The following is a 20,617-nucleotide window of genomic DNA, read 5'->3' on the forward strand; positions in this document are numbered from 1 at the left end:
GCAATTTCAGAAGCTCTACTAAAATTTTAGGCCATTTATACACATTAGTTGATATTGAAGTATATAATATATATTATGTATCTGTTACACTAATATATAGTCAGTGGCCTGAAAAAGTAGTTCCTACACTGGAGATACCACCTTCAAATTAAGAACTTCCAGAAATTGATGTTATTTCACCAGAATACATTATTAAAGGTTAATTAAAAACCACTAAAGTTACTTAATGCCCCAGAAAGAAGTTGGCCATTTTGGGCTTATAAGGACATTGTTAATTTTAAAAACTGGAGTCCTTTGGTATGCTGAAGTGTATGAATTGCATTGGACATGAAAGAATAGGTGACTTGGAGTATTTTTCACTACTGAAAATAACACACATATCTAATATGTCTGATATGAGAAACTTAACATTAATAACCGATGAGACTGTTTTTTCCTTAATAATACTGCAGAATAATGTATCTTATCCAGTAGTCAGTAATGGAAGGTCCATTGTGCTGTGCACCCATTTAGGTTTATTTATATAATTCCTAAAATTATATGAAAGTAACCCTGGTTTTGCCATGCAGTTTTGAATTAGGATTTACTTGTAATGGTTCCGGCAAGAGAGAGGTAGAAACAGAGAGAGAACACTAGACACAGAAAAAAAAGATACAGAGGAAGAAAAAGTACTTAGGGCAATTCCCAAAAATGCTAAGCCAATAAGCATATTTACCTTTTTACCTTTTATGTTGAAATACAAGTGTATTACCAAGACCTGACAACTTTGAACTTTTATCATCCCTATAATGAATATGTAGTACGTTCTACTCTGTCATGGTTGGCATATAATGGTTTAATCCATGCTTTTTCCTTTCCAAAATAGCAATCCAAGGACTAAACGGTGCTTTATATATATGTATGAATATGCTCAATGATATTATTACATTCCTGACTCTATTCCTATGGGCTTTAGTTTCTAACCCTGCTTGAAGATTTGAGTCCCACGTAGGGACATGTAACAGTTCAAGTCTGAATTTAGAATAACTCCTTCTTACTGAAGAGGGTTTATGCCACAGTACACACATTAAAAACTGCAATTTACAAACAAGAACTGCCTGGAACTGTGTCTGCATCAGTGAACTTCCTGACTTTCGGAAATTAAAATGTTATGCAGTCTGCAAATTTAGCACTTTCTTCTCATTAAAAAATTTACATGCCACACATCTCTCCCATTAATTCTCACATACAGAGGAAGTGGCGGAAGCCTGTGTGTAAACTGTGGTGCGGACACATTGCACACCAGGTTCCTCAGAATCCCAGGTGCATTCAATGTGAGAAAATAATTTACTTTACAAATAGTCTTTTCCTGACTTCAGAATGATGTGTTTATGACCTCCATAGTACGCATTTGAGAAGGTGCTAGTCAGTTTCCAGGGAAATTTTTGTCAACACAGCAGTTTGATAGGGAACGCATAATTGTGCGTGTCAGGCAGTGAGAGCTTTTATCTGTAGTTTGGAAGAAGTTGATGTCATAGCTGTGTTTGTATAGTCCTTGATAGGCGTAGTGTCCCAGCTGGCAGATAAATATTCTCTATGTGGACTGGCTGCCCAGCACAGTGCTCTGCTGTCTCCGGTATAATAAGTGCGGTTTGCTTTTGCTTTTTTCCTTTCTGGTAAAACATTTTCCTGCTTTTGAAAGCAGGGATGTGGTTAGAAACTATAACCAAAAGAAACCTACTGAACACCTATGGAGCACCCCCTCCTCCCCCCCCCCACACACGGGTTATTGTGAGAGGACAAATGCAAGGTCTCCAGCTTCTAGGGATTCAAGAAAGGTGCCACCTTTTACAACCACAGCAGAGTGTGGGCTCCTTCAGATCACATGGGTGCAGGGCCAGGGCTTTCAATTTCGTTTTCTTTTTGCCTAAAAACCCAGCAGATATGGTGATGTATGCCAGAAATCAGCCTTTCAGGACTCTGCTTATTTTTCCACCAGACGTCTTTACTCCCATGGATTATAATGTCATTGCCTTTGGATTTAATAGTTCATTATTCTTCTTAAGGAATATTGATGGTGATAGAGTGTACTTCATTAAAAACACTTGGGCAGCTGAACTGTGGATTTGATTTTACTCAACTGTTGCATTAAATTTCAGGCATTTATTCTTCACCTACTGTGAGTCACAAGATAAGACTTTTATATCCTGAGAGGTTAATTCGGAGCTATTCATTTTCAAAGGGCGTGGTGGTTACTGTCAGGAAAAAGGCTGTGGGTCAGTGTAGTGAGGACAGCCTCCTAGCCTGTGGAGGGTGCAGCTCGAATCACCACAGCAATTTAGATAACTGACATCAGTGATAAGCAAATGTTATTTTCAATTTCTGTTGGCATGTCCTAGAATTTATGTATTCATTTATTTGAAGATCCTTAAGCCTCTGTCAATAAATAAACCCTCAGAAGAGTGGTAAATTATAATAAATGACCTGAGTGTCATTGACAGACCTGACCTTTGACATCATTAGTGCAGTCCTGATGGGCTGGCTAGATAAGAACAGACCTAAAAAGAAAAAACAAAACCTGGGCATGTTTATTTTGAAAGGCCCTGGAGGTTTTTAATAAGAACACTTGCATCAGAAGAAATGTAATCCAGGTGAGAAAAATCACATATTTTGGCTTAGGGTAAAGTCACTGGCAAAAAGAAAGACCAAGCCGCTAGGCTGAGAGGGGAAAATCCATCAAAAACAGAGATTCTTCTGATGCTAAGATCATAAAAATGAGGACAGATCTTTCGAAGTGGTCTAGTGTAGTTCAGATAGATATGACTAAAACTAACAACTTGATGATTTAAAAACACGTACTTTTATAGAGCACAATGCTTCTACAAACTATAATTGACTTGTATTCACAATTGACATTCTAACCCCCATAGAAGATATGAACTATCCTCTATTTTTTAAATTCTCACAATATCATAAAATCGACTCACATGTATTAAGATCACAAAAGCAATTCCATATTGAAATATAATGAGTAAACCGTGAAGGCAAGCAGGAACACTTTCTAAAACTCCATCCATCGTCCTTTGGCTAGGAATTCGATAACTCATGTAAAGGAAGAGAGTTTTAATTCCCGACTTCTGTGGACATAAAAATTACTGTATCACATGTATTTTAGTTTAAAGGAATTGGAGGTATAATTTTAATTGTATTCACTCTCTACTTAATGCATTGACTTTAGGCCCTGGCGTAAATTGCTTCTGACTCCCATCTACTATGTTAGTCATGGCCACACAGAAGCAAAATTGAGCTGTTTAATTTAATAAAACTCAAAAAGTACAAAAAATAACCTTGCACACTGAACTTTTGATAATCTTCTAATAACAGCTCTGTCTTGTAAAAGAAGAAACTGAGGTGTAAGATTGAAACAGTCCACCCAATGCCCACAATAAGTGAGGGCAAGAGCCAATATATGAACCCAAATCTGTCCCATTTCAAAATACTCCTTTTTTCATCTGGGGTCTTAGATGGTGGAAGCAATTGGCTATTGGCTGATCATTAGGACAACCAAAGAACACCTCCCTTGCCCCATTTCCTAATACCCCCTTTAGAAGTGGCACCAGCTGGGGTTGACAAACTGTTTTAGCATCAAGTTGCACTCTGGTCTTGGAAATTTGTTTCTGAAACATTCTACTATATCTTTGCCAGAAGCCACAAAGGCCAGGAATAAACCTCTTGAAAAGAAGCCGGTGAAAAAGTATACAGTACTTAGAAGACTGCATTGCTCATGGTTTCTCAGGAAAACTGGGCTTCTTGTCTCTGTAATTACTAAGGAACTTGAAATACAAATTTCCTAAGGTCGCTCATTAAATAACAGGTCACTCATTGCCTCGACTCTACAAATAAAATTCCTTGAGAGCCCAGCATCTCGGTGTGCTTATAATGTACAAGACAATGTTTGATATAGTTGTCATTTATTGATTACTTGTTATGTACCAGCATTTTACAAATCTCTTTTCTGCTTTCCACAACTGTATGGAAGTGATTATTCCTATACACAGATGAGAAAATTGATGCTTTGGGAAGTGCGGTAGTTTGGCCAAGCTCTCATGGTTAAGGAAGGGGAAGAGCTAGGATTTAAATAAAAGTCCACGAGCCTGAAAAACTCAATTTCACTGACTTGGACAACAGCCATGATGCTTTTTCAGTCAGCCTTACTTTCCAGTAGTAGGAAAAGTAACTGAAATTCCTAACTTATGAACCAGACTGTTGATAGTGACACTGAAAACAATTATTTTGCACTATGTCCTGCCGTAGATGTTATTTTTTATTATTGCTAGACTGCTCTCAGCAGGGTCACCTCATTAGCAGAAGAAAATTTTCCCTGTTGTTCCACAAGAGACAGGTCAGATGAAGAAGTGAAGAAACAAACTCTAGAAAGTGATTCTGTTCCCCTCGTTTAAGCGATGGGACAATAATCCCCTTCTTGTCTGATTCCCAGCCTCCTACGTGATGTTTTAGTTCTATAGTTGCAGAAATGTTTTTGAAATGGATGGAAAAGTTTTACAGAGTTGCCTTCTAAAACTCTTTATCAGTGTTCCCATAACAGAGTAAATTGGGGTGTTGAACCACTGGCGAGTATGTTGAATAGTGCTCTGTTTTAAATTTTCCCGTGTAGGAAAATAATAGTTTGGTTACATTGCTCCTTATTGGTTTTGAGGAATAACTATTAGTGAGACTTTTACTTTTTATTTTTTTATTCCAGCAACTTCAAATGCAAACATTTCATCAAATATATTGATACACCTATTGATAGATATCTCCCAAGCCAAGGGTTGTAAAAACCATCCATAAAATCATGTCACTTTGATCTCCATTATCTATAGAGAAACCAAAATGATCTTTTCAAACTTATATTCAATCATAGAATTTGCACTTCATTTAGAATAAATTCAAAATGCCCCATCATGAACCACCAGGCCTACATAATCTTGCTGCCGCTGACCCTTCTGCATGTCCCTTTTCCTCTCACTCACTATCTTCTAACTACTCTGTTTTTATGTCAGGACTTTTGCATTTCCTGTCTCTCTTCATGGAACGGTGTCCCTCCTGATCTTTATTTGGCTAATTCTTTCTCATTGTTCAAGTTTCAACTCAGACTTCATTCGACAAAAAATTGTTCCCTGATTCCCTGTTTGTCATCCTTTGATCTCTAACCACATTACCTTCTTTTGTTTTATTTTTTTAAAGGACTTTTTCAGCATTTGAAATGATCTTATTTATCATTTTATTTTATTTGTTTTCTGTTAAACTAAAATGAAAACAGGGACTTTTGTCACCTCATTTGTCATTGCACCCCTATGGCTAATATAGAACCCAGCATATATTCAGGTTCAAGAGTGTTTGTTAGATGAATGAATGAATGAATGAATGAATGAATGAATGAATGGATTCCAGTTCTGTGCCTGCAATGAAATACAAGCCTCAGATAAAAACCATAAGGCACTGAAATATTTACTGAGTGGTTCAGATCTACATAAATATGGGAAAGTTGAGATTAAAATAGAAATTATAAAATTTCTTTTTATTATTCCCTGGTCTGCCTATCACGAACAGCGATTCTATTGGGAAGTAGGCATAAAAGTCAAGGAAAACCCAGAACTGCTTCACAGGGAGCAATCTCAGCCCATGCTCCGTCTCTCTGGAGGTTGGCTTCTCCCTTTATGAGCTCCCTCTCTTCTGCCTACTCCAGCAGGCCCTCACTGATTCTAATCAAAATTTTCATGGTGAACATCAAATCATCCCCAAATATCCGATTTTACACTAATTTCCGGGCCTTCTCACCTGCCAAAAACAAATCTTATGGCATCCCTCTTTAATATCATCCCTACCAAAATGACAGCATCAGTGATCTGGTCTTCTCTCCTAGCAGTGAACTCATATTGTCTTAAGTCTTTGGTTTTCCAAAATAAATAACCTTTTTTCTAGTGCCTGTATATGTCCCCAAGTGTCCTATTATTGAGTTCACGGAGTACAAATGGAAAATGGTTATTACCAGACAGGAGTGTTTAAAATGAAAATCAAACTTAATACATGGACTCAGACACCTGCGATAAGGAATATAATATTTATAAAACTGAGTTAGAGGTTGCAATCATTGCTCTAAAATAAAGCATTAAATATTAATTCAGAGCAAACCTGTCTGTGCTGCAGCAAACGTCTCTTTCATTAAGGTGGCACTGCATGTTTCTCCAGAATTAGTTCCCCCAAATAGGTAAATAGCTTGTAAGAACTGAGTGTTCTGCAAACTACAGAAAAATCTACCTGAGGCACGATTTAGAATTAAAGCATTACACACCTTTAATTTTGAACCAATTAATTGTGATTCTTGTATATTCTCTACATTTCTGCCCTTGGGTGTCACTAGGAAAGTTTAATGCTTCTTATTCATCTTCATTTGATTAATCCAAACGGTGCCAGATCTTTTGATTAACTCATGTTGCAGCATATTAAATATTAGGAAACTGCAGGAGCCAGTTATAAGTTGTACTTTAAAATTTTCCATAGATGCTTTTTATTTCAAAAATTTTGTGTTTCATTTTTTTTAATCTTTTCTCCTAATCTTCTACTTCACATTTTTATTACTATGGTTATGTTCTGATCCCTACTATGGAATATACTAATAAAAAGAGAAGAAAAATAAAATTGCTAGTTATTTCTGAATTTACCATTGAGATGAGGTTTTTATTTTGCTCAATTTACACTATACCTCTGAAGCCCTAAAATAAATAACTTTATGCCCTTTAGGCCCTATTGATTTTTGAATGATTTCAAATAAAAAGCATCCAGTTTCCATGTATTGACAAACTGTCCAGTCCCTGGGCAAAACCTATTGGATTCCTATTAAATGGAGGAAGGGGCAGGAAACAACAACAAAATCCAAAAAGTGAATCCTAAATGGGGCGGGGAGAGGTGGCCCAGGCTCAGCTCAGTAAATGGGTATTTAACCTTTGACCAATGACGACAGGTCTCCTTTAGTTCTATTAGACCAAGAGCAAGCTGTTATGATTTAATAAAAAAGAAAAAAACTGTTTAGAGCCTTATTGAATATGTCCTGGGAATTAAAGCATATGGCAGGGGTAAGGAAAAAAGATTTTCCTTATGCTAATGACCCATGATGTCTGAAATAAATTAGATCCATTAGAGTTCTGCTCAATAAAAGAAAGACTTTAAGCACTCCAAAGTTAGTGACTCGAGACCAGTTTTTGCTCTGAAATTCAATCTGCCTACTTATTAATTCTTACTGAGACTCCAGAGCAGACAGGAGATGCAAAATCATAATTCTGTGCTGAACCAGGATTCTAAAGGGCCATAGGATTCTTCTCCTTTTCTTTTAATTAACCATTTTTCATGCTTCTCATTTTATTTCCATCATTAATTTGATTTTGTTCCCATTTTTGTTTCATTTTTTTGTTTCTTTTCAAGGTTTCATTTATCCCATTTCAACTGAACAGAGAACCCAGAATGAATATGGATTTTCTTGTAAGTTTGATGTTTGGTTTTTATGTTGCTAAATAATCTTTTAACATCATTGCCCTCGGTTCAAGTTTACTTTTCTTTAGATCACAGATGTGCACACAGGAAATAGGTGCCTAATATATTCTAACATGAAAAACAAATTAGATTTTCACTGCGGAAGAAAAGAAAGGGTCATTTCAAGTCTCCACCAGCTTTAAAACCTATCAGCCTACCGTGCAAAGCTTGGGTCCAGTAGCTGAAAAAACATATCGGAAAAAATGCTGATATAAATAAAAGGCTGGGTTCAAATGCTAAAAAAGTAAAGGGTTGAGAAAATTCAGATCTATTGAGTTAGAAATCATGAATGTTGAATCAGCAATTACAGCCTGGTAAAATAAAGCATTAAGGATTTCGATATAATATTCTGACCAGAGTTCCGAATGCTGCTGACTCAGATGGGACCCAGCAGCAGAGTGAAGTCAGCACTTCGAAAGCGGTGCTCACACAACCAAGAATGTTTGGGATGTCACTGGTTTCCTGAAAAGATCTCTGAATATTGACATGATTGATAGGACAGTGGATAGTCTGGAAACTTTGGGGAAAAACAGTGGTTTAAAAAGAAAAAAAATAATCCTTTCACATGCAGTGCATTTAGACACAAAATTCTAAAAGGAGACATAGTGATTTCTAACAGAGAATTCCTTTATATTGTTGACGCGTGACATGAAAGTGTAGGTGGTTCCGTGAGCCCCCGGCAATTTAAATAGAGTCACTTCACCGTATAAACCTTCTGGCTGTGAGTCTTAAGAAAGAGCAGTGGTTCCTCAACTCTTAGGAGGTCATGGGACCTACAAATATGAGCCTCCTCCCCCTCTGCCAATGCACATAAATATATAAAATTGAGCATAAAAAAAGGCTGTTGTTGACCACCAGAATGAAGTAGCTGTTTAATCACCTCCTTCACAGTGAGCCAAGAAGTTTCAGTTAACTTTGCTGAAAATTGTTGTGGGTCACAGAAAACTGAAAACAGAGATTTAAAGATGTCAGTGGGATTCAGGAAAAGTTTACTTTTATTTGTTTTGTTTTATTTATCACCTTTTGCCATTAGATCAAAGCATGTTCTATGCCACCAAGGCAACATGCAACATTTACAGGAATTTTCTTCTCTTATTACCCAGAAACAGACACCACCCCCATCCCCACTCCCAAATCTGACCGCACACTGTGTTGGTCAAATGCTTAATTGCCTTCAGGGCAAGTCAGACCTTTCTGATCACTGAACCAGACCTTTATTTTACACAGTACACAGTAGAGCTGTATTTTATTCCAGTAATAAGTAGCTCAAATGTAAATCTCTGACAAGGGACCGTGAGAAGCTCAGGGTTCTCAGAGGTAATACTGAGTCTGTATAAAAGCCTGGAGTTACCGGTGTTAACCTCTGCTCCTCAGATCTGGGTCTGCTGAAAGCACACCTTTCAGATCCAACATGTTTTCTCCTAATATTTGCTTTGCTTAGTTCTACCATTCCCACCATGCATTCATTGATTTAGGGGAAAGTGAGAAGAGTACTATGGAAAGTAATTTTATGACTTGGAAGGATTCTAGGAAAATATTCTGGTTCGATAAATATACAGATTCAGAACATGCCAGATATTTCTAGCAGAGTGTTTATGTTTATGTTTTTAAAGAACTGTCAGTGAATTCAAAACCACCTTCTAAACTTTTCACCTGAAATTAGTAATAAGCTTTTTCCTCCTGTGGGTCAGTATGGTTTTAGCTGCAGTTCGTTTTGATGCCTTGTAATAAATGATCTGATATGCTGCCCAGTTTAAGAAAGATGAGTGGGTGGATAGATGCAGAATGCGAAAGGCAAAGAAATCAGAGATAATTTTCCACTGAAAGGCCACAGTTGTTTTATATAGCTTTTGGAATAGATTTGAAATTAACCTATAAAAAAGGCAATGAATGTCTGAGAAAATTATAGCAATATGTATGTCTACTGTGGGAAATTTCTCTAACCAGTTGGTCCAATGTTTCCTTCTCGGGTCTAGCTGCTCCTGATTCAGATGACATTGCTCTGTATGTTGGCATCGTAATAGCTGTGATTGTTTGCCTGGCCATTTCTGTAGTTGTGGCCCTATTTGTGTATCGGAAGAATCATCGTGACTTTGAGTCTGATATTATTGACTCTTCGGCACTCAACGGAGGCTTTCAGCCTGTGAACATCAAGGCAGCAAGACAAGGTCAGTTGACATTGCATTCACACCTGCAACTTATGCAGATAAGTAACCTCCCTGTGTGGCTCCAGAATCAGTGAAATCATCCAGTTCAGCTAGACCATAAGCTCCATGAAGACAGAGATTTTGGTCTGTATTGTTAATTACTGTATTAACTTAATTCACATAACAAGTTAGAGTTGACAAGGTGCATGAATCTTTCTTCTTTCCCATTCTCTAACAGGTTTCTCTGTCATACCTTTTAACTTTCACTTAAAAATAGTACATGAACTGGTTGACTGATACTTGAATCTCTTTTTATTTCTCTTTTGACAAAACATCTTGTATTGCTATGAATACAGTGATCTACAGAAGAACTGAAATCCAGTATAGACAAGGGAAATTATTACCTCTGGTCACCTAGTGAGGATCACTGTCCAGTAGTCTCATCTGTTGAAATAGCTAAAGACCTTCAGAGCAATGACTAGACTTCAAGGCAAAATCTAGAACCTGTCTATTTAATTATAGCCAATAATAAAATGGATCCTAGTCACCTAATTGTCCTGTTTTCAGCAAAACTGTAGATTCTATACATCTCTAATAGTTGTTGAGTTTCTTTGCATTTGACTCAGAAAAGTGTCAGGGGAAGACTGACTAATATAAGGTGGCTGAATGAAGAATGCAAGTAGAATTTCTTTTTTCTTTCTGACTCAGATCTCCTGGCAGTACCCCCAGACCTCACATCAGCTGCAGCCATGTACAGAGGACCTGTCTATGCCTTACACGATGTCTCGGACAAAATCCCCATGACTAACTCTCCAATTCTGGATCCACTGCCTAACCTGAAAATCAAAGTGTACAACACGTCAGGTGCTGTCACCCCCCAGGATGACCTCTCTGAGTTTGCATCAAAGCTGTCCCCTCAGATGACCCAATCTTTGTTGGAGAATGAGGCCCTCAACCTGAAGAGTCAGAGTCTGGCAAGGCAGACTGATCCATCCTGCACCGCATTTGGCACCTTCAACTCGCTCGGGGGTCACCTTATTGTTCCTAATTCAGGTAATTCCTAAAGACTTAAATTGCAAAGATTGAGCTTTAAAACATATTGTCGTACCAAAATCTTCTTATTTTTGTTTTGTTTTCGTTAGGCCTGAAAAGTTAAATGTAGTTCATCTAACCCAAATCTACTTTCAATGTAAATCTACATTACTTCAGACAAAATCAGCAAAACCATTCATCTTCCTGCAACCAGCCTTGAAGACACTTCCTCTATAAATATTATGCTCACAACTTTCTGCCAAGGTGTAATTTAGAACTGTCATTGGTCTTCTTTTTAGCAGAGTTTCAGAAGGCATGACAAGCCAGAAGCTCTTGCTGTTGTCATCACACTTTAAAAGGACAAATTAATTAGAAAACATATCAGTTGGTTCAGTTCCAGTTCACTATAGGAAGCAATACTTCAGAATACTAATTTTTAGTTGATCAGAGGACGGCATAATAGACATCAAATTTTATTTATTAACTTTTTATTGCACAGTCTTTGGCCTCAAGGTTTTATAAGATACTCGCTCCTACTTCTGATATAGCTCCTATCTAGAATCACAGTGTGTCCTTTTGTGGCATTATTTAATTTTTGGTTTATTACTTAGTTATCTGCTTCCAGAGAATAAGTCTCATAAACGTCTTAAATTGGGAATACAAGTTAGTGACCAGTAGTGTTTGTTAAAGTGTGTTGTTCATTAATCAGCATTTGTGATGGGTTTGGAACTATGGGTCGTAAGAGCGTTAATGGGTTCCTCTGCGAATCAGCCTTAAATCTTCTGGACAAGACTGAGTGTTTTGCAAATACAATGATAAGAAAATATTTGATTGACCTAAAGTCTCCATGTAACATAAGAAAAGAATAGACTGTGTCAATAGCTATGCAGCCAATACACAGAATCAGTCCTCAGGTCTGAATATGAACTCATCTTCGCTTCTTCCTCTTACTCAGTCCCCTGTGTCAATCAATGCCTTGGCAAAATTTCACCCCGTATCTTTAAAAGTATATTGCAATAAATTGAAACACTTAATGAGATACTATGTTTTCTTTTTCTATACATTTTATATAGTTGGGATCATGCATTATAGAAAATGCTTTCTTTACCTTTTTCTCATTAAGTCTCATGCTCTTGTATGTGCTTTAAAAATCATGATTTTAAATAGTCTATCAAATGAATTGGTCAAAATATACTTTATAGCTCTTCATTGTTTAAACATTATTTTATTCACAAGGCAGCTTTTTTACCATATTCACTGAATTCTACCTTTCCTTCCCATCTCTACACCTGTCACTTTTTCATAGATTAATTACTATAAAGGCTTCTCAAGTGGAAAGGAGGGAACTGGCATGTATTAAATACTTTCCATGCACTAAACAATGGTGATTTACATACATTATGTTATTTAATAGAATAACAATAGTTACCTAAAATGTGTCAGGCCTTATTCCTGTTATTTTACATCCATAGTTTTGTTTCACTCCCATAACAAACACAAAGGAACATTTTCTTGTTCTCATTGGAAGAAAGAAAAATGCTGAGGCTTAGTAGCCTCCTGTGTGGTCTGCCTGCTTCCCTTCTGTGCCTCCATCAACCATTCACTGCACTAGTGACACTGCACTCCCCACAGCACCACGGCTCTCAGGTTACTCACCTTCTCAGGAAAGCCCAGCCTCAGCATTTCCAACCAGTTACACAAAGGCCTCGAATAACTCCTCCTTAGGTCCCGTTCTTTATTCTTGAAACTTTCCAACGTGATCAGGCAAGTTTGCTTATTGCCCTGCGCTCATTTGGCATATCCCATTGCCTTACTAATTAAATTATAAGCTAGTCAAAGATAAGAACCCTATCTTTTACTTCTTGGCATTCACAACAGTGCCAAACACTGTACTCACAATAGTGCTCCATAAATTTTTATTGAGTTAAAATAAGCTGCATTTATTGGAATAGAATCATGAAGCCAAGTATCTTCAGGTTGCGGCCCACCCTGAATTACTTTTTGAGGTGATGCTGCAGTGGTGCAGGCCAGTGGTTCTTACAATGTGGTCCACGGACCACCACCACTGGCATCACCTGGCAACTTGGTTAGAGCTACAAAAATTTATAGTTTTCTTAGAACTATAAAATCAGAAACTCTGGGGTAGGATCCAGTAATGCATGTTTTAGCAAGTCCTCCAGGTGATTCTGCTGCAAGCTCAAGTTGCAAACCACTACTGTAGGCACAGTTAACTAGAACAGAGGTTAATGCAGTATCCTACAAAATGGCACTAATTAGCAACTAAGTAAAAACCTGCTTGACTGCAACTAGCAGGTTCTGTTCACTTTCTGGAGTTATGTATGATGAAAGGAGTTCTTCATCAATTATTCTGTTAGGGAAAAGCACTGATGCTAACCAGATATTTCAGAAATAAACGTTTTTTATATTGTTGAAGTTAGTCTTTCGCTGACTTTGAATCCTATGGCGCTTTTTTTTTTTAATTAGAAACAATGCATCATTACAGCTGTTTGAAATTTAAAGAGCCGTTGTTGGTCTTCCCCTCCTTTTACAAGGAAAACAACAGTGGAACCATCTGTCTAGTCCTTAAATAAAAGAAGAGCTTAAAAAATTACATCATTCCTTTAACTCCCTAACAGTTCAGAAGGAACTGTGGTAACAAATGAGGCCAATAAGGAAGGAAAGCAGGGCAGCCATGAATATTTACATGTCTTTAGAGAAAAAGCAGGCGTATGGCTACCTGGCCACAAAATCCCACTCCTTTTCACTTGCTTCAAAGGGATTGTGATGTTTCTTTTTGATTCATAAGTCTTAATATGATTTCTCTTCTCTTTTGCTACTCAGGAGTGAGCTTGCTGATTCCCGCTGGGGCCATTCCCCAAGGGAGGGTCTACGAAATGTATGTGACTGTACACAGGAAAGAAACTATGAGGTAAATATGCTTTTTTCTGGTGCACTTGACTTTATCAGTGTCTGACTTGGAGGAGAATTGTACAATAGAAATAATAAACCCAACATGTTTTTGTCCTGAGTGGCCTGCTTCAGGCATTCCCTTGTTTCCCTAGACCTATAAAAGGTCAATGTTTACTTCTCTTTATCTATGAGGCTGTAGACACTTTTGCAGATCTTGAGTATGGGCAGAAGGCCAGAGATCTCTTCCCAAGTGGACTTGTGGCCATATTAGCTGAAAAACTGGCCATAAACATGATCCAGAGAAACACAGAAACATGACCCATAGATTTTCCAGAGAGATACGTGGGTAGACACAGCGACGTCAGCTTTATATAGCGTGGCTCAAGAATCCAACCTTTTCCCATTATAGAATTAAAGGTCACAAAGAATTAGACAAACCCTAACCTGTGACCTGCCAGCCCCACTTCCGCCCAGGCACTTTATCCCCCTGCAGAGTCTTCTTTTTGGGACCCTTTCTAACTTAAATGTTATCAACTTCCTTCTTATGGTTACCACCTATAAACTCCACGCTGGGCCTTTCTAAATGGGGCTAAAGTTGATTAAAACTAGATTGAATCAAAAGGTTCTGTTTCTCTTGTGTCATAATTATAAAGATGAAATTTTAAGTGAAAATAGCAAGAGGGAGTTTAGAAGTCCTAAATTCAATTTCCAGTCTTGCCTCCAACAAATTACGGTCTTTCTTGCTTAGTTCCCACATAAAGTGCATGTATTAAATAGTGCTTTAGAGGCCTGACTGATTTATGCTTCTAAAGCACATAGATCTTAAAATAAAAGATGTTGTCAAAATAACGATGCTTACATGTAATTTTAGCTGCTTTTCCCAAGGGGAAAGGCTTCAGCTCTTTAGTCCTGAGCTCGGAATACAAAGCATTAGTGACAAATGTAGAATTAGGTTATCATTATAATACATTATATCTCTCCTCTTCTCCTCTCTCTTCCTCAGAAAAACATCCATTTTTAGTCTTCTTCAGTAGCCAAAAAGCTCTTTCATCATGCTCCCAGGTGGAGATATTGATATTTATAATCTGTAGGGCCCAGAACATTTTTTCCTCAGGTGGTGTGCTTTCACCTACATAAACACTAGCCTGTCTAAGAAAATAATAAAATTCCTTCAGCATTATTCATGCCTTAAATTTGAGCAACAGAAAATCACTAAAAGGCTTATATTTACTCACATCAAATATTCATTTTTTTCATTCTCCATGCAAAGTAACATTCATGGGCCCTCAGAGCCCTTCTTTTGCAGCAGCAGAACTGAAGACTGGAAAATTCCAAGATCCCTTTGTATTTTTTTTTCTTCTTTCCCTTGTCCAGAGTCAAGGTTAACACTAAGTACTTCCATCTCCCAAGGCCATGCCAACATGGGTATTTTGTTTAAACAGAAATGAGTCTTGGCTGGTGCTTTACACCGAGAAGCAGTGAGGTGTTCACCGTCTCTTATTCTCCATCTGATCAGCATTATCTTTAGCTGAAGATCAAGCCAGAGGGGTCTGCCGCAGGCCCCGCCGAAGCTGAGACGTGTGCACTCACCCGCCCCGGGGTCTTCCCTCCCACGGCTTAGTCGGCGTCTGACCGGGATAATTGTACCTTTTAGATGAAAGAGAGAGAACACAGAAAATTGATAAAGCTCGACACTTCTGCTTTCAGGTTCCCCTGCCTTTGACTCTAAAGAAAAGGAAACAAAATCCCTCCTTGCCATGCCCACCACCTGAAGTTAAGTGCAGAGGGAATTATTCTGTTGAATCTGGTGTGCTTCAAAGAAGTTCTGTTTGTCCAAATGCAGCTAGGGAAGCCTCAGGATCTCAAAAAAAAGGCACAAGAGACCATGACACAAGGAACAAACACAAAAAGATAACTGTCTCCAGGAGATGAGAGAGGTCCCCTCTTTGTTCATTTTCTGTTGTGAACCAGATGGTTTTCTCTTGTGAAAACACAGTGGTGAGAACGTGTTTTAGGACACAGCCACCACACAAAGCACAGCTCTCACTTATTCAGCATACTTTGAATTTCGTTCATTCCTCCCTACTGTTCCGCGAGTTGCGGTGGGCTTCCCTGTCAAGGCGAAAAACGCTGAGCTGCGGGAACTGAAGCCCCATAGCTAAGGTTTCAGTTAAAGGCTGCGAGGAAACAGACTCGCATCCAGGCTATCGCACTGCAGGGCCCCGCGCTCTCGCGTGCCCCCCGTGCAGGGCCCCCCGCGCTGTCCGTGCCCCCCGTGCAGGGCCCCCCGCGCTGTCCGTGCCCCCCGTGCAGGGCCCCCCGCGCTGTCCGTGCCCCCCGTGCAGGGCCTCGTCACTCTGTCGCGTGCCCCCCCGTGCAGGGCCCCCGCGCTGTCCGTGCCCCTCGTGCAGGGCCCCGCCGCGCTGTCCGTGCCCCCCGTGCAGGGCCCCCGCGCTGTCCGTGCCCCCCGTGCAGGGCCTCGTCACTCTGTCGCGTGCCCCCCGTGCAGGGCCCCCGCGCTGTCCGTGCCCCCCGTGCAGGGCCCCCGCGCTGTCCGTGCCCCCCGTGCAGGGCCCCCGCGCTGTCCGTGCCCCCCGTGCAGGGCCTCGTCACTCTGTCGCGTGCCCCCCGTGCAGGGCCCCCGCGCTGTCCGTGCCCCCCGTGCAGGGCCCCCGCGCTGTCCGTGCCCCCCGTGCAGGGCCCCCCGCGCTGTCCGTGCCCCCCGTGCAGGGCCCCCCGCGCTCTCGCGTGCCCCCCGTGCAGGGCCCCCGCGCTGTCCGTGCCCCCCGTGCAGGGCCCCCCGCGCTGTCCGTGCCCCCCGTGCAGGGCCTCGTCACTCTGTCGCGTGCCCCCCGTGCAGGGCCCCCGCGCCTTCCTCTCCAGGGCGTGCTGGAACACTCTGTGGCTCACTAAAGACCCTCCCGCCCTCACATGAGGTGAGAGACAGCGTCCTGCTGAGAAGACACTGTGAGGACATCAGGAGACACGAGGCGCTGATGGGAAAATGCCGATTATTTTTCTCCATGTTCCTTCTCTCAGATTCCCTTTATTGCATCCAGAGCTGGGTGTCTTTCCAGCTGGATGGGATCCAGCTGGTCATCTGCTGATGTGAACTGTCTAAAGGGAGGCGTGAACTTAATTGCATGTGGCATAGTGAATGTGACAGGAGGGGCCTTGTCATTCCCGAATATGCTCGAAGAGAAAGCACTGAATGGCAGATGAGCTGCCTAAATGAGCTGCAGAGATGGGGCAAGCTGTCTCTGACCAAAAGGGAGCAGAGCTGCAAGGCTGTGCCTCTGATTTCTGCCTCCCCTGCTTTACAGATCTCTGAAGGGGGCTGCAAAGCCTTTCTCCCCGTGTGGATACAATTTCCACGATTAAAGGGCACTCACATGGGCCCTTTGCCTTGTTTCCAGCAGCAGTTTCAAGAACTGAGCCTCAGACTGAAATTTTACCCATTGTCATTGCTTATTGCAAAACAATTTGAAGTGAAGATATGAACATTATTTTTTCCTTTCTCTGTATTCTGTACTTGCCTAGCAGTTTTCACAAAAGACCAAAAATTCTATTTAGATATTCCAAATATAAAAGATAAATAGAACTTTTTTATAAACTGTAGAGGGGCCACAAAAGGGCTTTGAGCAGCCAAGTGATACAGGAATAGCAGTGCTTTTTAAAGATTGATCTGGTGACGGTGTGGGGGATGAATTGGTGGGGGGAACAGAAAGTCACTCTGAAGGCTGGGTGTCTGGTTGGGCTCTGGCAATAATCTAGGTGTGAGGGGAGAGAGAACAGAGCCAGGCTCCAGTCTGGAGAATGGAAAGTGAAGTATATTTCAGAAGAGAAGTATTCCGCAACTGGTTAGAAGTGATGCAGAACACAAGGAATTTATACTGAGGTATCAGGCCTTGGGCACTGTGAGAACTGGGAGAGCAATGAAGGAGGTCAAAAGCAGCAACTGGTTGAAGCAGGGCAAGGCCACATTCTGAGTTAAATGGGCGCACTGTGTGAGAGTGGGGTTGGGATTCGTGCTAGGGACCCAGATGGGAAGTCCCCAGCGAGCCGACCCTCCCAGGGGAAAAGTGCAGAAGCAGAAAGAAGATAACTGGGGAACAAGCTTTGGGAGATATTCCTACTTATGGTTATGGTGTGATGAGCAAAACTAAATAGAACGTGAAAGAATAAGGCAAATAAAGAATGTGCATCTCTCATGATGCTTAACATATGCTGGCCTCACAAATGAACATTTTAAATGCAAGAATGAATGTGTGTAAGTGTCATGGGGGGAAAAATTCAAAGGTAAAGAGAATTTCAAGATAGAGGAAGTGGTTGACAGAGGTGTTATTAAAATTAAAATGAAAGACTAATAATAGAAGAATTATTGGATTTGTCAACTACAGGACATTGATGGTCTTTGGGTATTTTTGTTTCTAAGGATGAAATCCCAGTAGGAAGAGTTTAAGGTGTGAGTTAGTGGTGAGGCAATTAAAACTGTCATATATATTTACTGAATGTAAATAATAATGTTTTAGGATAGTGGGCCAAAAATCTTTTATGTAGGTAATTATACAGTAGAAAGTTTTCATTATTTTAACATGTTGTCTGGAACTTTGTAAACAGTAGCTGACATTATTTCTCAGTGAAACACAGGATATTCTCCTTTTAAGTAGCGTCCTAAATTCTTCCTTTGAAGGAACAGCTATAAAGAGACTAAAGGTCTAGGGGGAAGGGACACGAGTCCACGTATACTTAAATCTTACCCTCTTACTGTTCTCTGCAGTGTTTATTTATTGAACTCCTTCTCATAAAGAAATGATTCAAGGTGATCTATGAAAACACAGTCTTTTCAATGGGAGAAAAAAAATTTTAATAAGTGGATGAAAAAATGGGGAAAATAAGACTTAAAAAGATAGGTAAAGTGAGATGAAAGTTACATATAAAATATTTGGTGTAGTTCCCAGCATATTTTCTGATAACAGGTCATAAATTTACTATTTCAAAGCTTTCAAGAGGGGGATGTCGTAAGTTATAAGATCCATGAGTCCATGAGGAAAAAATATTCCCAGAAGAAGCTCAATGATTTCTCTTGTGGTTCCTCATAAAGAAGACATTTCATTAATACAGTGAACAACATCCTTATATTAAAAACAGTAATGACTTTCATAGGGCTGCTTCCGTTAGTGTCCCTCAATGTAAGTGGATCATATAAGGTTCAGGTAGAAATTAAATAAAATAATTACACAAGGATTTAATAATTTAGTCCAAGGCACCATACTTAGCTGCTCTGTCTTAATCTGGGGATAGATTTTGGCCTGTCTAGGGAAATGTGCCACACCCCTTAAAACAACTTCCATAAATATTTCTTTTTGTTCAATGGAGCTTTTGATAGCAAGTGAGTTAGATATTCCCTGTCAGATACCTAGAGTTTAAATATTTCAAGTTGCCAGTTATATGTGAAACCCCTTCAAAAGGCAGCTAAGCCTAGCTGGGATTGTCATCCTGAGGGACCTGACAAAAGACATGCATGTTAGTAGACGGCATCCGGGCCCCACACAGAGGTGGATGGAGACAGCTCTTTTCAATAAGCAGCTCTGAACCTGCTCTAGCAGGCAGGCAAAAAAATTTCTCTAGGCCCTAAACCCAGATAAGCAACCCCAAATATACCATTATGTGAAAGAAAGCAAATGATGTTAGAATTCTAGCTTTGCCTGTGACTAGCTGTGTGGCCTCAGGCAAGTGTGTTAATATCTCCTAGTTTCGGTTTCCTCTTCTGGAAAAAGAGGTATCATAAATCTTTATCCTAACTACCTTACAGGTGTGCCATGAACAGCAAATGCAATTGCTCTTGTGAAAGTTTTGTAAATTATGCACTTCTGTGTAGGAGAAGTGCTCCTCATTGATAACAGCAGGCAAAGAATGAGAAAATCTCTCCGACAGGAAATGAAAACTCCTGTCTGAGAGCTTTGTTCTGGAGGCCTTAGAACCCATCCAGCGTTTACCATGATATTATCGTTGTTGGACTTTGAAAAGCCTTTAAAATTTTAATCGGTGTTCATTACTGAATTTCTACTTAATTTCTGCTCCTACAGCTAATTTTTGCTTTGCGTTCATTTCCATATCATCTGCAAAGAATATTTACACGATGTTTATTTAAAAGCTTACACAACATGAGATATAAAAGACTCAAACCCTTTTCTGCAAACACATGCATGAATTAGACTTATTTATATTTATTTTCTGCTATTTTTGTTTAGTGGATTTTAATATCATCTCTTTACATAAATAAAGAAAATGTGAATGTAAACTCTTTGACCTCTGGTAAATCTTAACCATCTCTAAGTCACTCCTTCCTTGCAAACACAGTGTTTGCAAATGTTTCCAATTTCAACGCTATTTTTATCTTGAAAACACAAAAAAGATTTCTATCATTATTTCTTCTTTGTTTCATTCCCTGTTAAGAATTTCACTTCCCCACTTCCCTATTCATTACATTCTTGCACCTCACTGGCTTAATAAATTCTTTTGACACCTACTGCCCCTTCCTCCTCTTGCTCTCCCTCCTCCAAGAATGGCGCCCATCAATATTGCATGCCAGGGGTGTGCTTGGAGAGCCAGGTCTGACAGCGCCCTGTCCCAGCAGGGAGCCTTCTCCCTTCTGTTCCAACTCGGTGATGAGAGGAACCCCTCCTCCTTCTGCCTCGAGCGCCGGCTGCTAACGGCAGACCGGGAGACAGATGTTTCCAATCCTCAATAGTATTGCAAAGACCACTTGAAATGGTTTCCACTTTAGTTTCCTACCTTAAAAGTTTAATGCTCCATAGACACAGGCAACAATATGGTGATTACCAGAGGGAAAGGGGGTGGGGGGAAGGGGAAAGGGGTAGAGAGAGGATAATGGTGACAGAAGGAGACTTAACTCGGGGTAGTGAATACACAATATGATGTATTATAGAATTGTG

At 40.0% G+C, this 20,617-nt stretch overlaps 1 protein-coding gene across 1 annotated transcript in view; it reads left to right on the top strand.

The window, feature by feature from the left end:
- Positions 1 to 20,617, top strand: part of UNC5C (unc-5 netrin receptor C) — a 335,847-nt gene that overhangs the window by 279,950 nt on the left and 35,280 nt on the right. Inside the window, exons 8-11 of the mRNA XM_016206188.2 lie at positions 7,462 to 7,518; positions 9,546 to 9,737; positions 10,425 to 10,769; positions 13,590 to 13,677. Of these exons, the coding sequence (XP_016061674.2) occupies positions 7,462 to 7,518; positions 9,546 to 9,737; positions 10,425 to 10,769; positions 13,590 to 13,677 (682 nt within the window). The remainder of the gene's footprint in view (positions 1 to 7,461; positions 7,519 to 9,545; positions 9,738 to 10,424; positions 10,770 to 13,589; positions 13,678 to 20,617) is intronic.

The sequence above is a fragment of the Miniopterus natalensis genome, chromosome 1, assembly GCF_054644295.1.
Source record: "Miniopterus natalensis isolate mMinNat1 chromosome 1, mMinNat1.hap1, whole genome shotgun sequence".
Taxonomy (NCBI): Eukaryota; Metazoa; Chordata; class Mammalia; order Chiroptera; family Miniopteridae; genus Miniopterus; species Miniopterus natalensis.